General features: G+C 44.9%; 1 protein-coding gene across 3 annotated transcripts in view; it reads right to left on the bottom strand.

The window, feature by feature from the left end:
- The window catches only part of ALG5 (ALG5 dolichyl-phosphate beta-glucosyltransferase), a 46246-nt gene extending 23847 nt beyond the window's left edge, over positions 1 to 22399 (bottom strand). Inside the window, exons 1-7 of one of the 3 annotated variants that reach the window (XM_090027332.1) lie at positions 22296 to 22399; positions 20799 to 20970; positions 15948 to 15994; positions 14473 to 14541; positions 13244 to 13336; positions 4377 to 4490; positions 2221 to 2280 (exon numbers count right to left, since the gene is read on the bottom strand). In XM_090027332.1, the coding sequence (XP_089883458.1) occupies positions 2221 to 2280; positions 4377 to 4490; positions 13244 to 13336; positions 14473 to 14541; positions 15948 to 15994; positions 20799 to 20970; positions 22296 to 22364 (624 nt within the window). In that variant the 5' untranslated portion in view covers positions 22365 to 22399. Of the gene's footprint in view, positions 1 to 2220; positions 2281 to 4376; positions 4491 to 13243; positions 13337 to 14472; positions 14542 to 15947; positions 15995 to 20798; positions 20971 to 21585; positions 22235 to 22295 lie in introns of those variants that run through there. The other 2 variants (XM_090027341.1, XM_090027350.1) reach the window with 2 other exon arrangements.
- Between the last annotated feature and the right edge of the window lie 78 nt (positions 22400 to 22477).

Raw genomic sequence — 22477 nt, 5'->3', positions numbered from 1 at the left:
CAGTGTGAGGTACTAAATAAATGTGCATTAGACTACCCTTGTGTGCACACACTTTTTTAAGTGATGCTTAATGCGCAGTAGCCCATTTCACTGTGCATTAGCATGATTGCACAGGTTTTCACATGATGCTTTCATGTGCAATAAAATAGGCTGCTGCACGCACATCAGAGTGCAGGTGTAGACATGCCCCATATGAGATTGTGTTTTACACTCAGGACGGCTTTTGATTTGGAAGTAAAAAAAAAAATACTTTTTCTACAATTGGTTCTGAAAAGGTAGATTTTTAAAACTGAATCTAATCTAAGAGATATCATGGGGGCAAAGGGGAAGGAGAGGTACAATCTATCCTTCAAACCCTACATTTGTCCTTAAAGAATCCTGCTCTAATCCTTTATCCTATCAGGGAGGGTTTCTGAGAAGGGAACAATTATCAGGAAAGCATTCAGTACCCCTGGAGCACCAGGCCCAACATTCTCTAAGACTGGATGCACCAATGCAGGGCAAACCTGGGTATACAGCAAGAATCTTCTGCATCCATAAATGGTAGAAAAGAGTGCAGGATTCAGATCCATTACTGAGAGACATCAGGGGTTTCTTCTCCACTGCTGACAAAAGCATTCTACTAACTAATACTTAATAGGAGCTCTGTCAAGTCTGTAACACTCCGATAAGACAGAGGGAAAAGATGAACTCCTACCAGATTTAGAAAATTCTACTGCATCTTCTCTTGGCCTTTTGCAGCTATTTTAGTATCTTGCATACACCTTAGAATGATTTCAAGTATTACATATGCATATAGACAAAGCTTGTTCTAGAGAACATCCAACATGAGGGGTACATCTAATGATACTAAAGAAATTACTCCAGCTATGTATCTGTTGCAATACAAGTTCCATGCCTGCATTTTGTCAAACACTGCATGCCAAGCCACCAGTAAGCCAGATGCAAGATAAAACAGCATGACAGCGTAACACTTTGTTGCACAGGAGTCAAATACTGAGCTCCTGCCTAATGTGCATTCAATATTTTATCCTGCTGCAGTCTTCCTATATTGTTCATATTGGGCACATCTACACGAGATACTAGAAACACAGTAGACTAAGTCTATGCATTAGCACATCATGGTGAAAGCCATGCTAATGTAAATCAGAATTAGTATACTGTACTTCAGTGTCACATAAAATATGTGCACTGGTGCTACTGCGCAGTAGTACCAATTATGGCACATTCAGTACCTATTACAGGTATTAAACTTAACACACCATAAGTACAGCATATTAATGCACGTGTAGATGCGCCCACTGAATTTTATTTTCATATGGATTAACAATGTTTGCACAAAACCCCTGACAGTCTTCTCTCTGGGATCTCTTTGTTTGGAACTCATAATCACCACAGAACACAACACCAGTTCCCTCAACACATCTATTCCATCAAAAGATGCAATATGCATATGTAGTCATCTACATATCATAATTTTCTGCCAGGAAGTGTCTTGGTGCCACTGTTTTTGTTTTAATTTCTGAGTCTCACAAGGCAGAACTGTATCAAGGAGATTTAGTTAAAATAAAAAGAAAGAAAAGATTTTCCAAGGGAGTTTGTTGGAAATCTGAATTCCAAATTTGCATTTGCTGAGGATGTTTAGGTGGTAGCAACATCATCTTCCCCCTGGATATTTAAATTAAGCATTTTCATTATGATAACTGCAAGAGGTCTATAATACTCGCAAACTATACCAGTCCTCATTACCACTCATTCAGCCACAACAGATCTTAAGATAAGCAGAGCAACAAGCTCTTGGACTGGAATGGCTAAGTGGGCTTCTGTCCATCTATGTGAATGGTACCTAAAGCTCTGCATATTATCCAAAATAAAACCAGAAAGGGCATATACAGTAAACTCCTGGACTCATGCTACCTAATATGTCTGAGACCTATAGTCGCACCTCTGCAAGCTATTGTCTGACAGGAACAATTGATATACATCATTACAACTGAACTGACAGCTGAAATTGAGCTGATGCTACATGGTGGCATCTGAGATGTGGGAGCAGAAAGCTGTTAGATGCGATTCAGCATATGTTCACAGCAAATAGATTTCCCCACTTCCAGTCTTTGTTCCTTTTACATGTCTTGATTTGTTTAATTAAAAACTTTGAGCATTAACACAGAATTAAAGAAGCTCTGCAGGACTAGTGCTTATTAGGAAAGAGAAATGTACCTGTGCTATTGAGTCCTTCTCCAAATGAGCACGAGAGCCACAAGATATAGCCATTTGGTCCTAAAGAAGAAAGTACAGTATACAAAAGAATTATCAGCTAACTACAAGAAAACCAATGTTTTCTGAATCAGAGGTTGCTTCTTATTTGTGGCCTATAAGTGAACCTAAAAGCGCCGCAGCCAAATCTTGGAAGTTAAATTTCTCAAAGTAACAGAAATTTTAAAGTCTGGTTGTTTCACAGATATTACTATTGGACTCTGTAGATCAAATAAGACTTCCCCACATTTCACAGTCTGCATAAAGCTTGCTGTACCTTTTATTTGGAGTGTACTGACTACAATTTTTCCAGGTCTGGCTCCAAACTAAGATTGCTCCTCTGAATTATTTAGACAGCACAATATTTTAATATGGCAGACACCATAAAAATACCCAATCTTAATCTGCACAGGCATTTTTGTCCTTAATATTGCAAAAGGGAAACATTAGAAGATAAAATACTTGATTTTGTCAATACTGCAACGTTTTGCGTGTGGGAAAACGTTCTAGCCTAAACTGAACCCAAAGAGATGATTTCCAGTGATACGTAATCCAATTATTCACACAGTACTACTAACATAAAATATACCATATTTGTACTTCGGAAAAATTCTCAAGAACTAATGCCAGATACTTTTTCAGTAGTACACAGGTAGTAGAGGCAACTCAATGAATTGGCGCCATCTACTGGTGTCAGAATAGTACTAGGTATAAGTAAAAGTTACGAGAATCATAATTTATTGTATTGGTTTGTAGTCTGCTGGTAATTGCTCACAGCAAGGTACAGCCAAAGAAAGAAAAAAGGCGAATTTAAAACACTGCATTATTGCCCCTCCACTCAGACTTACACCACTAGAGGTACCCCAATACATTGGTCTGATATTGGATCAGCATTGATATAAAGAAAACTGACTATCGGAACTTGGCTTTCTTTGCCTGATGTGACCAATAATATGGCCAACAAATGCCCTGTGTTTTCGTGCAGTGTGGCAGCTTGGAGACCAACACTGGGCTGGTAGGTCTGTGGGGGGAAGGGGTGTGGAGGGAGCAGATCATAGCCCCTGGGGTGAGGGAGGGAGTGGGGCTGGGCCTGGGGCAGGTGCTACCCAGCTAGGGCGGGGCAGGTGGGCCCCTGTGTGGAACCTGGGAGGGCATGGGGGAGGTGTCTGCCCCCCCATTTGTACAGGGTGGGGTGGGTTGCCACTGTGGACCTCCCATACTTTCTTGGGGTGTGCATAGTGGCAGGAACTGCCCCCCTCCCTGCGCACCCTGGACAAGCTGCTTGTGGTTCCGTTCTGCCCCAGCTCCACTCCCTCCCTCACCGCAAGGACCTTGATCTACCCCCTCCCTATCCATCACAAGAGACTTACCAGCCAGACACTGCTCTTCAAACTGCTGGGCTCCATGTCTGAATTTGGATTGGCATTGGCCAATATACCTCCTTAAAAACCGGCTATTGGTATCAGCCCAAAAAATCTCTATCGGTGTACCCCTAGGTACCACCTCACCCAAAAAGTCTTTCACCACTATGCTACAGACAGTAAGTAACCAACGAGGCCTGATTATCTGACATGAGTTAACAGAAAAATTCCCCAAGATAAAAAGGCCTAGTCAGTCTTCGCTGATAATATTTAATCTGACTGAAAAGACAACTGCTGGGCATAGGAAAGGAGTCATCCTTAAAGCTATACTGGATGAAAAAAGGTTGAAAACACAGTATAAAAATCAAACTAGCAAGGCTAGCAAAAGCAACTTTTTAAGTGAGTGGACAGTATAGTAAGCATTTACATCTAGTACAGTCACTGAAAATGAAAAAGAACTAGAGCACCACAACATACAAATCTCACTGAAAGAGCTGGCGTGAAAGCAGAAAAGTTAAAGACTCAATTAGAGAGATATCGCATGACAGTAAATACATGCAAACTCAGACCCTCATTCTGTGAAGACTTGCACACTTAACTTATCTGTGAGGAGTCTCACTGACTTAAGTTATGTTAAGCACACGAATAAACATTTGTAGAATCATGACCTGGAATTCATTCACTTAATGCACTAATGTATTAAGAGAAATATAACACTGAATCCATATACAAACAAAAGCGACAGGAACATGTACTTACTGGCCATGGCTGGAGATTACTAAGGCCCTCTTCTACTTTCTCAATATCTGCAAACTTTGTGGCTCCATCTGCATCAGCCATAAGAATTTTTTTCCCTCGAGAACTGAAGACACCCTACAAATCAGACGGTAAAAAACATGCACCATTAAAAATCAATTCATATAATGAGAAACTAGCTGAAATGTAAAGGATCTGGTTTTCTTAGACAAAGCAAATGCCTAAAAGAGTAACCTGAATGGAAATTTACAAAGGGATTAAACAGACATGAGTCTGCTGTTTTCCTACATTAACTCTTCTTGATAAGTAACATGCCTTTGCAATTATTACTTTGCACTGCAGCTGTATCTATCAGCTTCACTCACTGCTCAGGTCCTCACTGAATTAGGCACTTTATAAATATAACAAAACTGACAGCCCTGCCCAGAAGAGTTTACAAGCTAAGATAAGAGACAACAAATGGACACAGACAGGGGAAGCACAAGGAAACAATGAGGTACTATTAGTTGGCATGATAAGCAGCTGTTGCAGTGTACCAGCTGCTTCAAAGATGGCTTTTTCCTGTCATTTGATCCATTCTCCTTCAACAAAGCATTTAGCACAGTGGTAGGGAGTGAGGCTCTCTCAGCTAATACAGCTCCAAAAGCATGATCTTTCTTAAAAGTTATTTGAGAAAGAAAGTACAGTACCACTACAAATAGCATCTGGCATTAGCTGCAGCAAGCCTGGAGCTGATGTTACCATAGTCTAGGGACTACACAATACACCTGCAAACACACATGTATGATTGTCTAGGCTACAGTACTGCAGAGAAGGACTGGGGTTTTCAGTGAACCACAAGCTGAACATGAGCCAACAACATACTCTTGTTGCAAAAAGGCCAACAGTATTAAAAGAAGCATCACAAAACCAGGGAAGTGATTTTTCCACTCAATTTAGCATCGGTAAGGTCTCATCCGAAGTACTATGTCCAGTCTTAGGCCCTGCACTTCATGAAAGCTGTGGACAAAATAGAAAGAATCCAGGGAAGGACAAAAATGATTTAGGGGCCTGGGAAATGCAGGTTTATGAGAACAGGCTTAAAGGCAAGGTGGATTAAAAAAAAAAAAATAAAAAAAAATAACCCAATGATTTTTTAAATAATTTTTTTTATGTGTTTTTTTTTTGTTAAGATGCCTTTAAGAAATAAACATACAAAGATAGTTTTAATTTAAGTTATGTTAAAGCTCAAAGATATCACCACAGAACAGGGATTAAAAAGTCTAATTATATACTATAAAACAATATATTTATGTAACCTTTTTAGAAGTTTTATAAATAGGTCACAACAGGCCATGGACCATATTAGGGGCCCAATCTTTGGGGTTCCCAGAAGCTCTTCTATAGTTTAATAAAGATTAAATAAAAACATTCTACCCAATGGGACTCAGTGCTCAGTCTAGAAGATCCCATTAAGCATTGCTATGATGCTTAGGTTTACTTCTCAAACTGTGGATGTCTCTCCAGAGATCATAGGCAGACAAGGTTCTTTGGGTAGATGTGCTATCTTTTATTATCCAGATGCACCAGACCCCAGCCTTGGGCAGGTAGCGCTGAGGCTTATGTGACTACCTATCTCGCCAGAGACGTGGAGCCACTAGACTTGCGATCCCTTGTTCTACTGAGCAACTCGCAACCAGATGTGGCAGGATCTGGCCCCGGATGCCTAGGAACACCTGTCCTGTCTGCCGACAAGTATTCCGAGCAAGAGGGTGTTCAGCATTGCTGGGGATGTAGTGACACCCCACCACACCTGTTTGGATCCTGGTTTGGCAGAGCAGCTGGTGTTCCTCAAGGTGAACCTCCTGCTGCTGGGGTTCCTCAAGCGCCAGGTGCAGACAGAGTAAGCGTCAGCCTCCTCACTCCATCTGCACCTATTTCTGTTTTATTTTTTTAAACCAGTTAATGCCCTGCTCTCAGCGCTGGAGGGGACACTCACTGCATCACTAGCCAGCCGGGGAAGAACACGTCTCTGCTGAGCTCCCGTGCCAGGATGAACTTAGAGGTATGGGCTGGGGCTATGGGGATGGAGGAGGCCCCAGGTCCTGGGCATGGCCGCTAGAGCTGTACTCTGCCAGGGACAGGGAGGCCTGGTGGGACTGCTGGTGGCACGGCAGCCCCAGCAAATGTCAGGACAGAGGATCCCCCTGGTGAAAGGTGGGTAGGAGGTGCCATAACCTCCAGCCACCACATGCACACACAGTCCTGGCTGGGGAAAGCTCAGACCCGTCATGTCTTTGACAGGCCTGAGGCTTGCTGGTTGCAGTGGAGTTGTGAGGCTCTAGGTGAGCTCAGCTTAGCTGCCTGGGATGCCAGTTTTCAGGTTGAAAAACACTTCGTCAGGCTGAGGAAGCACCTGCAGTTGGTGTGTGCGCTTTTCCTGGATGGAAGGAATAGTAAAGAAGCCAGAGGCTGGCCTGGCCTGCAATGCAGGCAAGAAAGTCAGTCAGTGAAAATGGAAATGGAGGTGTCAGGGACAGCTTGGGGTGGAGAGAAGAGGGATGTAGCAGTGCAGGTAAAAGTAGAGAGGTATCTGGGAAGTCAGATGTCCAGCAGGTTGTAGTGTGTCATAAATCCAGTGTCTATATTGAGTCCATGAGTTTCTGTATCTAGGAGGTTGATGAAGTGAAGTTCATAGGCTCGTCTGTGAAAAGTGGTTTGTAAATTCCCTTTCAGGATTAGGCCTGAGAGACTGGAGACAGAGTGGGTTTTCTTTGAGAAATGTGCCCCCACAGGGTATTGCTGTCTTTGATAGATTCTGGTGTGCAGTTTTGGGGGTACTGGAGATTGTTGGCAGGATTTGTATTTTTGAGCTGTAGGAAGTTGGCTTCAGTTCTGGTAATAAGGTTAACTTAGCAAGGTTTGGTGCTTGTTTGAATTTACAAACCACTTTTCACAGCTAGGCCTTTGAAGGCCTATGTTCATCAACCTCCTAGATACAGAAACTCATGGACTCAATATAGGCATGGATTTATGACACACTAAACCTGTTGGACATCTGACTTCCCATGTACCTCTCCACTTTTACCTGTGCTGCTACATCCCCCTCCCCCCATCCCAGCCTGTCCCTCACCCCCCTGACACTTCCATTTCCGTTTTCACTGACTGGCTTTCTTGCCTGCACTGCATGCTAGCCTCTGGCTTCTTCATTGTTTCTTCCATCCAGGAACAGCACACACAGCACACACACCAACTGAAGGTGCTTCCTCAGCCTGACGAAGGGTTTTTTAATTCTAAAGCTTGCTAAGACATTTCTCTAACTATTCAAGTGGCTTACTAAAAGATACCAGATTGACCCAAATAACTTTGTCTGCCAGTGCCATGTCCTTAGACCAACACCCCTAGCACCTGTCCCTGGTCAGCTGACCAGAAGGACACAGGGCCCTGGGCACATCTAAGCCCCAGGGCTGGGGCTGGCAGGGAGAGTTCTCTGGCAGCTGCTGGCGAAGAAGCTCCTGCAGGAGGGGGAAAAAAAGGCTCTGGTCACAGTTTGGCTGCCTGAGATGCTGTTAGTGCTACTGTGCTGCTGCTCACTAAGTTATTATTTTACTCGTTGTTATTTAAACTGGTGGACTGGACTGATGCTCTGGGGAGGAGGAGACCACATTGGGGCATACTACCACGTCGTGTAGAGGCCCCAGAGCCAGTGAGCGCATACCTTAACACACACAGACACACACACCACGAGTTTTGCTTGTCAGCAGCCTGAAGTGCAGTTTCCCAGAAATCCTTGGAGCTGCTCTGGCAGGCTTCCCAGAAACCTGGCAGGCTTCATGGCCTCAACAGGGGCTAGCACGCCTGCAGTTTTCACCCCGCTGCACCTTAACATACACATATGAAACAAGTTTTGCTTGTCAGCAGTTTGAGGTACAGTTTCCCAGACACCTCTGCACCTATCTCCCTGAAACCTGGCAGGTCACATGCCCTCAGAAGGGGCTACCATCCCCGTTGTTTTCATCCAAATCTGCCTTAACAAACACACGACATGAGTTTAGCTTTCAGCAGTCTGAGGTGCAGTTTCCCAGACACCCTTGCACCTATCTCCTTGAAACCTGTCAGGCTTTATGTCCTCAGAAGGCACTATTATCCCTGCGATTTGTATCCGAATCAGCCAAAAAATGACAACGTTATAGGTATTTCAGTGATTCCCCATTATAGTCTATGGGTGAATCTCTGATCTCTCTAAATCAGCGCCGAATCTTCCGAAGCCAATTTGGCTGAATTGATTCAGGACAGTGAATCTCCAAATCAAATCACTGTCCTGTGAATCAGCCGAATCTGAATCAAATACTTCCCTATTCGCACAGGCCTAATGTGCATATAACATGCACGTGGCACTCCCCGTCTCACTACATTCCTCCCGCTCCTTCCCACCTCCCTGTATGCTGGAACTTTGCCAGCTTGCAAGGAACTCATTGCAAAATCTGTGGGTTTCTCTGGTAAAATGAGAAATCCTCATTTGCCCTGGGTAAAAGGTAAAATCTGTGGTTTACTCCGTTTTTCTGTGGGAAACAGAAAACCTGGATCCCTGGAGATGAGAGATAACAGATCTGAATACCAGAGATCCTGGTTCTCCATGATAAAAAAAAAATCCCAAATTCTCTGATAAAAATCCCAAAATCCATGGTTAAAATTAAATGCCCCCCACAGCCCTGCTGGTGTCCCTCACTCCCCACAGCCTCCCAACCCTACTTGTGCCCCTTGCCCCCCACCCACAGCCCCTGCCCCTCAGCCCTGCTGGAGAGGGCCCCTAGCTGCCAGGGCTATGGGGCCAGGGACCCAGGTCCGCAGCCCCCTGCCCCAAAGGAAGGCAGTGGCTGGCTGCTATAGCAGGAGCATGAGCTGGCTCCTCCCCTGCTGCCTGCCTGAGCCCGCTCCCAGTGGCAGCATGCACTGGGGGGGGGGAGGGGGAACTGCACCCCCCCAGATGTGTGGAGGGTGGGGGCACTTCCTCTGTGTGCTGCCCTCATGCACACAGAGGAAGTGTGGCCAGGGTAGGATGGAGCTTGTAGTGGCAGGCAGCTTTTGTGTGTGGCCCCGCTGTGCTCTGCCATGCCAGTCGCGCACACTGCGCTCTGGAGAGCCAAGGGGAGGGCAGCAGGGCAGGGAGTACAGCACTTGCAACCCAGGGTTTGCAGCTTGCTGGGCAGTCCAGCTGGGAGGGGTTTGCAACCTGCCTGCTCCCGGCCAGAGTGCTCAGCCAGCTGCAAACCTCTGCCACTTCTGGCCAGCTGCAAACCCCCACTCCCAGACAGAGTGCCCAGTTGGCTGGGGGCTGAGGGAGCAGTGAGGTTTGTAGCCAGCTGGGAGCAGGGGGAGTTTCAAGCCAGCTGAGCACTCTGGCTGGGAGTGGGGAGGTTGCAAACCTACTCCCAGTCGGAGTGCCTGGCTGGCTGCAAACCTCCTTGCTCCCTCAGCTCCTAGCCAGTTCCCCCCCACCAGCTCTGCTCCACAACCCCCAAGCCCCACTTACCTCCAGCAAGAAGAATGAACCTGAAGCAGCCTCTGGTAAGTGTGAGTGTCGGGCCCAGCTCTTCCCCCTTCCCCACAGGATTGAGGGTTTCCCCGCCCCTTCTGCAAACAGCTCTTGTAGGCTGGAACTCAGCCAGCCTGCAGAGCTCTTTGCAGAAGGGGGAAATCCATGGGTTTCTCTTCCAACAGGGAAAATCTGTGTTTTCTCTGATAAAAATGGGAAATCTGTGGTTTTCTGTTTTTCCGTTGGAAACAGAAAACCAGGATCTCTGCTGATTACCCACCCATCAGTCCTATTGTTTCTCTGCAAGTTTTGGTACACACAGTCAAGCACTTCCCTTTCTCTAAAAGTGCACAGTTTCAAGAAGTTAAATAAATAAAGGATATCAAACAACACAAATGCATTTTTTGTAGAAAACAATGATTAAACCAAGGCTTCCTGACCAATGATTTCAATCAAATCCACCCTGCTTAAAGAACTAAGATTATTTAGGCTGAAGAAGACAGTACTGCGACAAGATTTGTTCACAGAATCATAGAATCATAGAAATAGGGTTGGAAGGGACCTTGTAGATCTTCAATTCTGACCCCTCGCCTGGGTGGGAGAAAAAAAATGGACTCAAATAGGCATCAAGCCTCTTCTTAAAGATCCCCAGGGTAGGAGCCAGCACCACTTCCCTTGGAAGTTGGTTCCAGCTTCTAGCTGCCGTAACTGTGAAGTAGTTCTTGTGGATGTCTAATCTAAACCTACTCTCCAATAATTTGTGTCCATTGTTCCTTGTCATGCCAGGGGGCGCTAGGGGAAACAGTGTCTCCCCCAAGCCCTTCTGGCAATTATTTACCATTAACACGTTTCCTGTCTGTTAAAGAGCCACATAAATAAATGTCATATACTACACACAGAAAAACACTTTATAAAAAAAAAGGGAGTGGTAGTAGGAAATGAGAACTTTTTAAGCTCTGCAATATAAGTACAATCCTGCACAAAATTATGCCTTTTCACCTTGGATGAACTAAGCAAAAAAAAGGACAAAGTTTAATCTTGTGCATTAAGTACTACAGTTATAAGCACTAAATAAAAGCCTTCAAGAAATACAGTATAGAGGAACCTTTACTGAGACAATCTTTGAGAAAATAATGAAGGGAGAAAAGATTTCAGAAACATTAACTATCACCTACACAAGGGAAAAGCAGTTTTCATTTTTTACAATGACCTCTTATGTAGTTCATGACTGACAGCACAGTATGATCCAAAAAGGAAGTGTAATTCACTCCACAAAACATGTTTTATTTCACATATGTGAATAAAGCAATTTATATAATCCAAAACACACACTAGCATGTTCCCTTGTGAAAAAATACCTAATTATAAGTTAAGGATAGTTAGCAAAACAGTGGACAATATACCCCACTAAAATTTTACACAGTTGACTAAGCATAAGTAGCTCCACTGCAGCTAAACAAAGACTTTTTAAATTTAGGCTTTAAAATTACAACCATGAGCTTCAAAGAAACTTTTGTAGTTACTAGTACCTTTTATTAGAGCTTGAGTTTCATCTTATAGGTTTTTGTAATAAGACTTCTACTCTAACTAACAGAAATAATGCTTCAGATCAGTTTAGTAACTGATTGCATGCTGAATTCTTATATGAAAAAATAATTCTTCACTGTAAACCTAACAGATAGGTACTCAATGGGCACATCTACACCAGGTGCAGCTGGTGAACTGTGAGACAGGTGGGGCAGGTGGAACGTCACACTGGGAGTGAGTTGATGTAGCTGGGGACAGTGGGGCTGTGCGGCTATTCCTCACCACTTCTCGCTTCCTCCTTCCCTCCCCACTCAGCTACCTTGGTGATGTGCCCCCTGAGCCTGCTGCCACTTTGAGGACTGCAGTCCTGCACCACTGCCCTCACTGCAGCCCTGTGTGCAGGGGGTGGGTCGCTGGGGCAGCAAGAAGCAGCGAGAAGCTTCTTCACGTGGCTCCACTCCCTGCAGCGCTGGGTCGTGGAGGAGAAGCAAGACAGCAGGGAACAGCAGGACCCCTGCTTGCTGGTGTTCCCTGTCACCCTGCTTCCCCCCATGACCCAGTGCTGCAGAGAGCAGAGGAGTTGTGGGGAAAACCTCCTTGCTGCTTCTCGATCCCCGCTACCCCAGCAATGTGCCCTGTGTGCAGCGGAAGGTGCAGGGGGATGTGTCACCAAGGCAGCAGAGGAGGGAGAGGGCTAAAACTGGAATCCCCGCACAACCCCGCTGTCCCCAGTTGTGTCAGGTTTTGCTTGCCAGCTCCAGGAGCCCTGGGGAAGGGAAGCAGGACTGGAGTTTGAACCTGCAGCCTGTGCTGGTACAGATCTGGGGGGCATGGGTACCCTCTGCCCCCTCGGAGTGTGCATGGCAGTGAGGAACTGGGCTTCCCCCTTCCCCATACGAGCCACCTGCAACCCTATCCTACTCCCTGCTGGGGCCCTGCAGTTGCACTTTGAGGCTCGAGCCCCAAGTCCCACCTGGTTGGGCAGCAGCTCCAACCCTGTCCAGCTTCCTCCCTACAGGGGTCTCAATCCCCCTCTCCACTTACCTGCTGGAGCTGCTTTGCAGGCTGTCTGGGGCCACGTGCATGTCTCTGCAAGTGGTGCCCCCTATCTTTCCACCTTCCTCCCAACAGTTCTTTACCCACACTGGGGCATCAATACAGGAGCGCCGCACACTGCTTAAACAAGAGGTTATTGCAATCCATTCCAACTGTTCAAGTGTTTCTACTGCTCATGCACCCCTCGGGTGGTAAGGAGATGGCCCTAAGGTGCTTACTGCGCATACTCAACTTTTTGTTAAGTATGCGTAGTGCATGAGCATAATCAAAACACTGATCATGTCATTTTGAAATTGGTGGGGCAGTGCCCGAGCACCCCATATTTACTGGCTGCCACTGGTCTACAAGAGATACTACTGCACGGTGTTACTGCACATTTATTTAGTACTTGTATTAGCAGAGGAACTGCGGCGTTACTGTGCAGTAGTGCTGAACATCTTTTAAGTGATGCTACTGTACAGTAGCTTAATAATAGTGCACAATAATGTATTAGCACCGTCTGTGATGCAGTAATGACCAGTATTTTAGGCTACTGTGCAGACAGCATCTCATGCAGACATGCCTAATGTGCCTTTAAGGTCCTGCAGTGAGCTTTCTTTTTCTATAGATCTTTGTCTTGACATTTTTTTTATGGAACACACATTTCATTTTTCCATATAGCCATATTGCTCCAAATCTTGAAGTTAGATTAAATTTTATCACAGTGGCACCATTTGTTTATTTTAGCTGGGTCGTAATTGGTTCAAAACAGGAAAAGAAAAATATTCATTACCATCCTGACAGCTCCACCTTTCCCACGATTTTTTACTAATGTAAGAACTCGCACTTTATCACTTCCATATTTCTTGCAGTACCTCAGTGCAACCTGTAAGGCATATGAAAATCAGAGTAAAACAACACTGGAAACCCAGGTGAAAGCTGGAGATTTCATTCTCTCACCCCTTTTTAACTGAACAGGAGAGGGATGAAGAGTGCCCTGAACACAGCCTGAGGAAGCATCTGCAGTTGGTCTGTGCTCTTCTGATGGAATCCAGGAAGAGCACAGACCACCAGCAGATGTTTCCTCAGCCTGACATAGGGTTTTTGTGCCCAAAAGCTTGCGAAGAAGAATTTTTTCTATTTGAGTTGGTCTAGTAAAAGATATCAGATTTACCCAAAGAACCCTGTCTGCCTATGTCCCTAGATCAACATGGCTACAACCTATACATCCCTGAAAAGTTAAATGATTAATTAACTGATAAGTGCAGTAGTAACTGGTTAGCTTACTAAAAATCCTTTAGGCCTGGTTGGGCACAGTCTGGCAGGGAAAGGGAGAAGGGAAGCTGTGAACTGCCCTAAGCAGGCATTATAAGACAGCAGGGCAGCCAGGAGGGAGGAGAAAGGAGGGGGAGGTGGGAGGACAGAGGGGGACTAGTACCCATAGCTTAAGAGGAAAATAGCAGCAGCCTAATGACTTATCAATTAAGCAATTAGCTGCTCATTCACAGGTATACCCTCCCTCCCAGGGTAGGACTTTCCCTGATCTGTGCTGTCTGGCTGGGCTTACCTCCTCTCCCCCTCCCACAAATCAAAGTGCCCTGGTCCCCTGAAGGGGTTTGTTATCGGTTAATAGTTTAACTGGTAGAATAAGAGGAGGTTAAATTAATTAACAGTATTTACATCCCTAAAAGTAGGGATGCAGCCAAAGGAAGAAGAGGAAGCAAACACTTGGCCTAGCTGCATTTTCCCATTGTTTTTTTTTAATGTGCAACTAGGAAATACAGTAACAATACTGCATGCATAACAACAGCAGAATATGATGCTAGAAGTATTCCAAGAAGTATCAGAGGCCAGAATTTAATTGCTTAATGGAAAAAAATGAAAATAGTAACAGCAGAAAGTGTAAAACAAAAGACCAGGTTTTATGTTGTTTTATAAACACTGAAGCTGTGAGATGTGTATTTTCTCCTCCCTCCTACCCCTAGCTGCTATGAGGGAAAACTAGTAAAGTTATTTTCTTACCTTTGTGGTTTGATCTTTGCTACCATCATCAATCACTATTACTTCATAAGTGAATGAAGGATCCTGTTTCTTAAAAATAAAAAAGGAAATTGCTTGTTTAACCTGATCTCTTCTTCATCTTCCTCACTCCCTTCACACATGGTTAAACTGCTCTCCCTATGTTACACAACAGCCTTTTCTCTCAACAATATTATTTTGTTAATTTCCTAAAAAGACAGTCATCCTTTGAGAGAGATTAGCTTGTTGCCAATATATGTAGTGTTAGGCTGTTAAATTAGATGCTCATTATTGCACTACCATTTAGCATTTTTTCAGCTACTACAAACAGTTGAAAGTCAAAACTCTTATGAAACTAATATTCAAGTTGTGAGTAGGTCTTATGTCAAAAATCAGTAAAGATTTGCCTTATTTTCTGACACGTGCTGTCTGCTAGTAAGACAAGCAAATGAGAATAATAAAAGCTTCCAAGAATGTTGTGGGGATAAACCTAGACCAGGTGTATATACGGCCAAGGGTAGATATAGCCCTTGGTGTCTTGTCATCCAGCCCATGGAGCTACCCACAGGTTCATGGGGAGCCCTAGGGCCATGACCCTGTAAGCTAGGTCCAGTGCAAAGAGTGTCACAGAGCCAGTGCAGGGTCTCAGGGCCATGATCCACACATACAGGACCAGACTGAGGTGGCACAGGGTTCCAGGGCCCTGATCCTGACACACAGGGCCAGGCAGAGACAGCGTGATCTGAATCTGGGCATGTGGCCCTGATCCTGTGGCGTGGGGATCCAATCCAGCCCACAAACCAGCTCTGTACCACTTACTTGGTCCACACAGCCAAAATATTGAGCATCACTGACCCAGACCAAGGGCATCAAACTCACTTGAGTTGATAGGCCAGATCTAGCCTTCTTGCAGCAGCTGAGAGAGCCATTAGGTTGGTCCAGTCAACACAGCCAGCATGTGGGCAGTTAATGCCATAGCTGCTCCCTATCTTAGCCCCACATATATGCATGCCCCACAACACATCACAAATCTTGGCAGCAGGGTGAGTGGCATTAACCCTCTGCATGAGCCCATTGACAGAGCAGCCAGCAGTTTCTGAGAAACCCCATAGGCCAGATATGGGAAACAGGTCATCTTGAAACCTGATGACCCACTTCCATGAGTCATGTCTGACCTCTGACCCAGACTGTTTTTTCAGTTATGTCCTACTAATCCGTCTATTCTGGATACATACCAGAAAAGTAACATGCTTTTTCGAGGTGTAATAATTAATTTTTATGTTTTGGTAAAAATTAAATTATCATCCATCATTCAATCAAAAATTCTGTAAAGGGAATATTCCAGGATAGAATACCTTGGTTTCAGTTAGGTAATTTTGCACTCCATCTAGCTAAACCTCAGCAATCAAACAAGTAGGCTTTTTAGTTCTTAAATATTTATACAGTGTATTTTAAACGTGAAAATGAAAATAGCACACCTGTCTTTTTTCCAGATAGTCTAATGCTTCATCCATCATAAGAGGTACTGAAAGCAGAAAAAAGTACATAATGAAAGCATACTTAAAATGTTGTTGCATCATATTCTAGAAAAGCCAAGTCTTTGGGTAAAAATCTTGCAGAGTTGAAAATAGTTCTCTCCCCACCCCCTCCTGCTTACAATTACAAATTTAATTTCTGGTTCAACTAAAAGTTAAGTGGGCTTGGCTTTACTGCTAGCTCCTCTACCCAAATCACTATACAACCTCAGACCTTACTTCTTTGTGTACCCATTTCCCTTCTCTTAGATAGCAAATTATTTTTTCAGTTTTGCATAGACTGCACTTAGAGATTAATGGGACAACTCTCACTGCATGAAATTAAGCATATATTGATGTCTTTGTGGAACTAAGATATTTTCTGTCTTTTGATGGAGGGACCACTTCTTCATGAATTTCTATGGGATCCCAATTCTGCTAAAAGCCTCTACATACCACCATAACATAAACATTTAATATTTATATTACAGGATTTTAATTCTGATTTGAATAAGTACATTAGTGCTTACCACTGAGTATACCTTTTGATCATTAATATATTGGTTAAATATCAGCTATACGGTATCAGTGCAAAGAAATATGAATAATAAAAGCAATAAAAGCATAGGCAAGAGGCTAAGCATAAAATACCACCTATATGAACCAACTAACAGTAACTAGTTGGCTAAGTAAAGTAAATGTTCTCAACCAGACTAGTGTTGACTTATAGAAACAGAGTAACTGCTTGTGACTACTCTCCCTGTCCAGGAAAGGCAAGATTTAGAGAACACCTGAGACTTCCTGCTAACAGGAGGTTGCAACATTTTCTCTAAGGATGGAAATCATCTTCCTACCCTGAAATATGCAATAGCCCCACTAATACTAAGAGAAACCACTAGTCTTCATTAGTGATCATGTCACATATTAGAACTTTTCCTCCTCCTCAACAAGCTATCAAAAGATAGCAAAATACATTGCTAGCACCATGCCAGATACTAGTATTCTGGAGCATCCTTAGTAAAGCTTCAAACCAGGGTATCAGATTGAGATAGCACTTAAAGCTCTTCTAGGTGATCTATCCAGAGATGAGAAAAGCATATCCTCCCATCCAAGTGGATGTTCTTTGCATCATCTTATACATTTCCCTACTTTCAGAGCTGGAAGGGTGAATGGTTTAGGTCTCCTCTCTCAGGCCAAACCGAGAGAGTTATTATAAGTAACTTCCTCCCCACCAAAGCCCTCACCTGTAGAGTCCCAGCAGGCTCAATCCTCCCACTCCTTATTCAACATCTCTATTATGCTGTTGAGACAGAGAGGAGACAACAGGGGCTGAAGCAGAGCATCAGGCTCTACTTATTATATTTATATGTTGCACTTCCAATGAGAGGTTCAGGGCAGCTTACAGAGGAGAGCAAAATAATTTATATATACCAAGAGAAGAAAATAAACAAACAAGGTAACAGGTGAAAAAAACAACTCAAAAAGCCAAAATAAACTCTACAGCAAACCCCCTCTAAACCAGTGGTTCTCAACTGGGATGTTGCAGCACCCTGGGGTGGTGTGATACCTTTTCAGGGGTGCCACTGCTGCCATGGTCAGGTGGGACTGTGCCATGTACAGCTCTGCTAGAGCCAGACTGAGAAGTGCCTGTGGCAGGAGTGCCTGCTCTTACTGTAGCCCTTCCCAGTTCAAACCTACACAGGGTGTCCGAGAAACAGGCATAAGGGCAGTAGAACCTGGTGCCTGTTTCTAGGAGGAACATGGGACTGGACCAGGAAGGGTGCAGTGAGAGTGAATAGTTCATAGTTGGTACGGTCGGAAGGGACCTAGGCAGATCACAAGTCTGACCACCCCCCGCCATGGGCAGGAAAGAATGCTGGGGTCAAATGACCCCAGCAAGGTGGTTATCTAGCCTCCTTTTGAAGACCCCCAGGGTAGCAGCAAGCACCACTTCCCTTGGAAGTTAGTTCCAGATCCTAGCTGCCCTGTGAAGTAGTGCCTTCTGACATCTAGCCTGAATTTACTCTCAGTCAACTTGTGGCTGTTATTCCTTGTTACTCTTGGTAGAGCTCAGGGGACCAGGGACACTCCCATAGCCTGCTGGTCCCCCTTGGCCAGTTTGTAGATGGCCACCAGATCCCCTCAGCCTTCTCTTGTGGAGACTGAACAGGTTCAGGTCCTGTAGCCTCCACTCATAGGGCCTGCCTTGCTGCCCCCGATCATGCGAGTGGTCCTCCTCTGAATCCTCTCGATGCTGGCCACATCTCTCCTAAAGTGTGGCACCCAGAACCGGACGCAGTACTCTAATTGTGGCCTGATCAGTGTCGCACAGAGGGGGAGCATCACCTCCTTGGCCCTGCTTGTGATGCATCGGTGAATGGATAATAAAGTATGGTTGGCATTACTGACCATGTCCTCACACATTGGCGGCCCATGTTCATTTTGGAATCGATAATGACTCCAAGATCTCTTTTTGCCACTGCGCTTTCAAGAAGGGAGTTCCCCAGCCTATGGGTATGCTGCTGGTTCTTACTGCCAAGTGCAGTACCCAACACTTGTCAGTACTGAATCCCATCCTACTCTCATTCGTCCACCCCTGTAACCTGTCCATATCTAGTTGCAGCCTGTCCTTCTCCTCCAGCGTGCCCAGAGGATGGTCTTGTCACAGTTACTTTGCAGTATGATTCTCCAGATGCTCAGAACAGTTCCACTTGGATGTAGTGGCAATCACAGCAGCATCCCAGTTGAGAAACACTGCCCTAAAGACAGGAGAATTCATTGACATACTGACAGAGCCCATGATAATTTTATGCTATGTTAAAAAAAAAATCTTGTGTTTATTACAGCAAGGCTTGGCTCCCCCCAGACTATTTGCCTTTTTGTCCTAAACTAAGATAAATCAGGTCAATTTATTCCCCCTTTATTCCATTCACAAGAATCCCATTCATATCCAGAGGAGTCCCTCATAGGGAGGGAAAGTAGAAGAGCATTTTATTTTATTTTGCTGTCTACACATCATTCCTATCTCAATTAACGTGGTGCAAATCAGTAGTAACTCCAATGCAACTAATTGAGAATTTCTTGTGTAACAGGAAAATCAAACCTGGGGAGGTTTTTCTAAAATGAGTGGGATAGGAGCTAATGACTGCAGTGTTGTCATCTTGTGCTATTGTGGGAAAAGGAAAATGTTAGAAGTTAAAAAACCCCTTACTAAATTGAAGGAGGAGTTACCTGGAAAGCTATGGCAGTACATCTGAGTCTCAACCAGGGTGCCACCAAAATAAAAAAAAAAAAGTTAAGGAGGGGTGCAGAACTTCCAGATGTCCAGATTTGTGCTTTGGGACACCTCAAGGGAGAGGGAGCTCCAAAGCTGAGGGGCTACTACTGAGAATGACCTCCCACATGCTTTTGCCAAATGAAATAGTCTATAGTTTAGCCCCCTTTACACCAAAAAGACCTTTACGTATTAGTGACTTACATAAGAGCACACAAGAAATGCATAGAACAGGCAACAATCAAACCTAAAAATGCTTTGCAAGATCATTCTTCCTACCATACAGCTCATTTGCTGGCTGAAATCTCAAAAAAGAGACACAAATGGTATGCCCAAGCTGTCCTGAGCAAGTCTGCATGGCAGCTGAGAAACAAACCCTCCACAAATGTAGCCAAGCCCAGGCTTGCATGTTGTCAAGGCACGTGACTTGGAGCAGCCTTGAGTGCATGCCTCAGCAGAGAGAGGCACAACAGTGTGCTGGAGCGCACCTGAAGGAGCAATCCAAGCCCTCTACTAGGCTAATTTGTGGGCCTAAGTTTATGTGGAGTGATGCGGCTTATTTCCCCTCGGTGCACCAGACTCACTCAGAAGCCTATTTAGACCCATTTTTATTCTGCTCCATGCTGACTCCAAGGCTATAAATGATTAATACATTGATTCTCAGATATATCATTTTATCCCAGGACAAAGTGCAATTGTTCAGATGTCCAAGTCTGTTGTCCCAGGGTAAGTCTTAAAAAGGTCCAATGGATAAGTAGTACTAACAGTTTACCCTGGAACACCAAAAACTGCATCTGAACAGTTACCCTGGGAGTGCATCATTGAGCCAATGGAAGAAAAGCTGCAGTGCACTCAGCCACTCATTAAACCCCAATCAGAAGGGTGATAACATTGCCAATCCCGGGACACTTCTATTCTGGGACAAACGTAGGCATGACTTGTCCAGGGATACAGGCAATGTCTGATTCTTGCCCATGAATTAGCAGCATCTACTCTTGCTATACAGCAGAACCTGTATACTTCACAGGGTTAGTTTGCTAACACCTCTGCAACATGGGGGTTTACAAAGTACCTGGCATGTACAGAGCTGTGACAAACAGCTGCATGGGAACACTGAGGTACTACAGCTCCTTGCTGTGGCTTTTATTTCAAAGTGCACCACTTTTCTGATCAGCTGCATGGGGCTGCTGCTGAGCTCCAACTGAGAAGTAGCACCTCAGCAAACCACCGGGCCACTCAGTCTTAATTTGACAACTTGGTGCAAATCAAGTGGGTTGCAAACCACTTCATTATGAATGATCCAGGTTCTACTGTATGATGTTGCAGTTAAGTGGTTTCCTGTATACAATAAAGACATTTTTGCTGCTAAATAAAAAAAGCAGATACAAGCTACATCTGCTCTCTAGGATGAATTCCCATTGATTTACATTGTTTCATGAAAACCTGAGGAAGGTACGCAAAGCAGCTATATAACCTGGTCTGCGATGCTCTGTTACTGACAACTGTTTACAACACAGACTTAAGTTTGGGTAGAATCTTACACCGGTCTTCCTCATTGTATGAAGGCACAACAACAGAGAGCTCCTTTGTAGGTGGGTCATGTATGCTTGGTACAGATTCCCTCTTGCCTTCAGCATTTACAAAGTACTTCTCCTCTTCATGTCGTTGAAAGCTTGGCATTTTTGTGGCAGTTATATGGGCAATGATACACACCTGAAGAAAAAAAAAAACAGGAAGAGTATTTGTGACCTATCTACACTTATTGTTTGCATAATGGTATTTGATAAACATTATGCAAGCTTCTCTCACTAGGTGAAATAAGAGATGTGCATAGATGTAACCGTTATGCTGGTATTACACTATAGCCAAGATAAGTGCTGCATCTCTTTGCTCCTGTGCAAGGATAAACAGAGCTAAGACAATGTCAGGTCAAAGCTGTAGGAATTTAGTTCACTTACAGAAGTACGGAAGTGAAAAGACTGAACTGTTAAATTAGAATGGCTGATATGCAATCCTAAGTCTCCCACTTTTGGTTTAAAGTTGCAACTGTCTACAGCCAAGGATGAACAAAGGTGATCCACTGACAAAACAAAGTAATCCATTAGTGTTAGGGCCTAAAATATCAAGATCTTATTTTTGCCTGGGACTGCCTAGGTAAGGTGGTCATGATGGTAAACTAGGAAGCAGAGCATAAAACAACTTGTTTCCCATTTTGTTTACTCTACGTAGGCACAAAGGGCTGCTTAAAAATATCAGGCAATGTGCAACCATTTTCAAAACTTTTATGACTTCATTACCACACATGCATGTACATCCACAAGCACGTACTCTGAGTGGAGGAACAGCACGGTCCACACGCTGGGAGGTGGATGCACGCAGCAACCAGTGACGGTTGCAGCTTCAAGCGCTCCATGTCATGAGGCTTCAAAACAAAAGCTGATTTGGCAACACCGATTTAGCCAAGTGACCTGCAGGTGCAGGCTGCTACTTTGTTTCAACCTCTGTTTTCACATTAATAAGTGTTACTAAGAGTTTTTACAAGTAGAAGGAGACATCACAAGTGCACAAGGGGAGGCAAAAATAGCTGTGGGGGTTACTTCTTATCAGCCCAGTCACAGGGCTGGGATACACTTCCCCAAGCATCTTAACGTGAAGCATTTTAGCAACAGGGCGCATGATGCAAGTGAGGCAGCACCATCAGGCTGCCCTTGTGCTTTGCTGGAACTTGGCATCGTAGAAAGCGTGGGTTGGAGGGACCTCAGGAGGTCACATCGAGTCCAGCAGGACCAGCCCCAACCGGATCATCCCAACCAAGGCTTTGTGTAGCCAGATCTTAAAATCCTCCAAGGTTTCCAAGCTTCCCAGCCCGGGCAACCTCGGGTCTCGTCTCTTCTCTCCCGATACACCTAGCACAGCAGTGCCCCTGGGCCCCAGCCTGGCCCCGCAGGAGGCTCCAGAGGGGAGGGTCGCGGGGCCGGGTGACGCGTTGCGCCAGGCGCTGGTTCATGGCGCAGGCAGCGAGACCCGGCCGCACTCACCAGGCTGAGGGCAGCAACAGCTAGAAGGGCCAGCGCCGCGGCCGCCACGACTAGCAGCGGCAGCGCCATGGGACAGCGCCAGCGAAGCGGAAGCAGTTCCACGAGACCCGGAAGCAAACTGCGGCGGGTAGGTGGCACTTCCGGGCTACAGCCGGCGCAGGCGCGAGGGGGTGGGGTGGGGA

This window comes from Crocodylus siamensis, chromosome 1 (assembly GCF_052110815.1).
Source record: "Crocodylus siamensis isolate JL-2025a chromosome 1, ASM5211081v1, whole genome shotgun sequence".
NCBI lineage: Eukaryota > Metazoa > Chordata > Crocodylia > Crocodylidae > Crocodylus > Crocodylus siamensis.
This window is presented reverse-complemented; position numbering and strand designations above follow the sequence as displayed.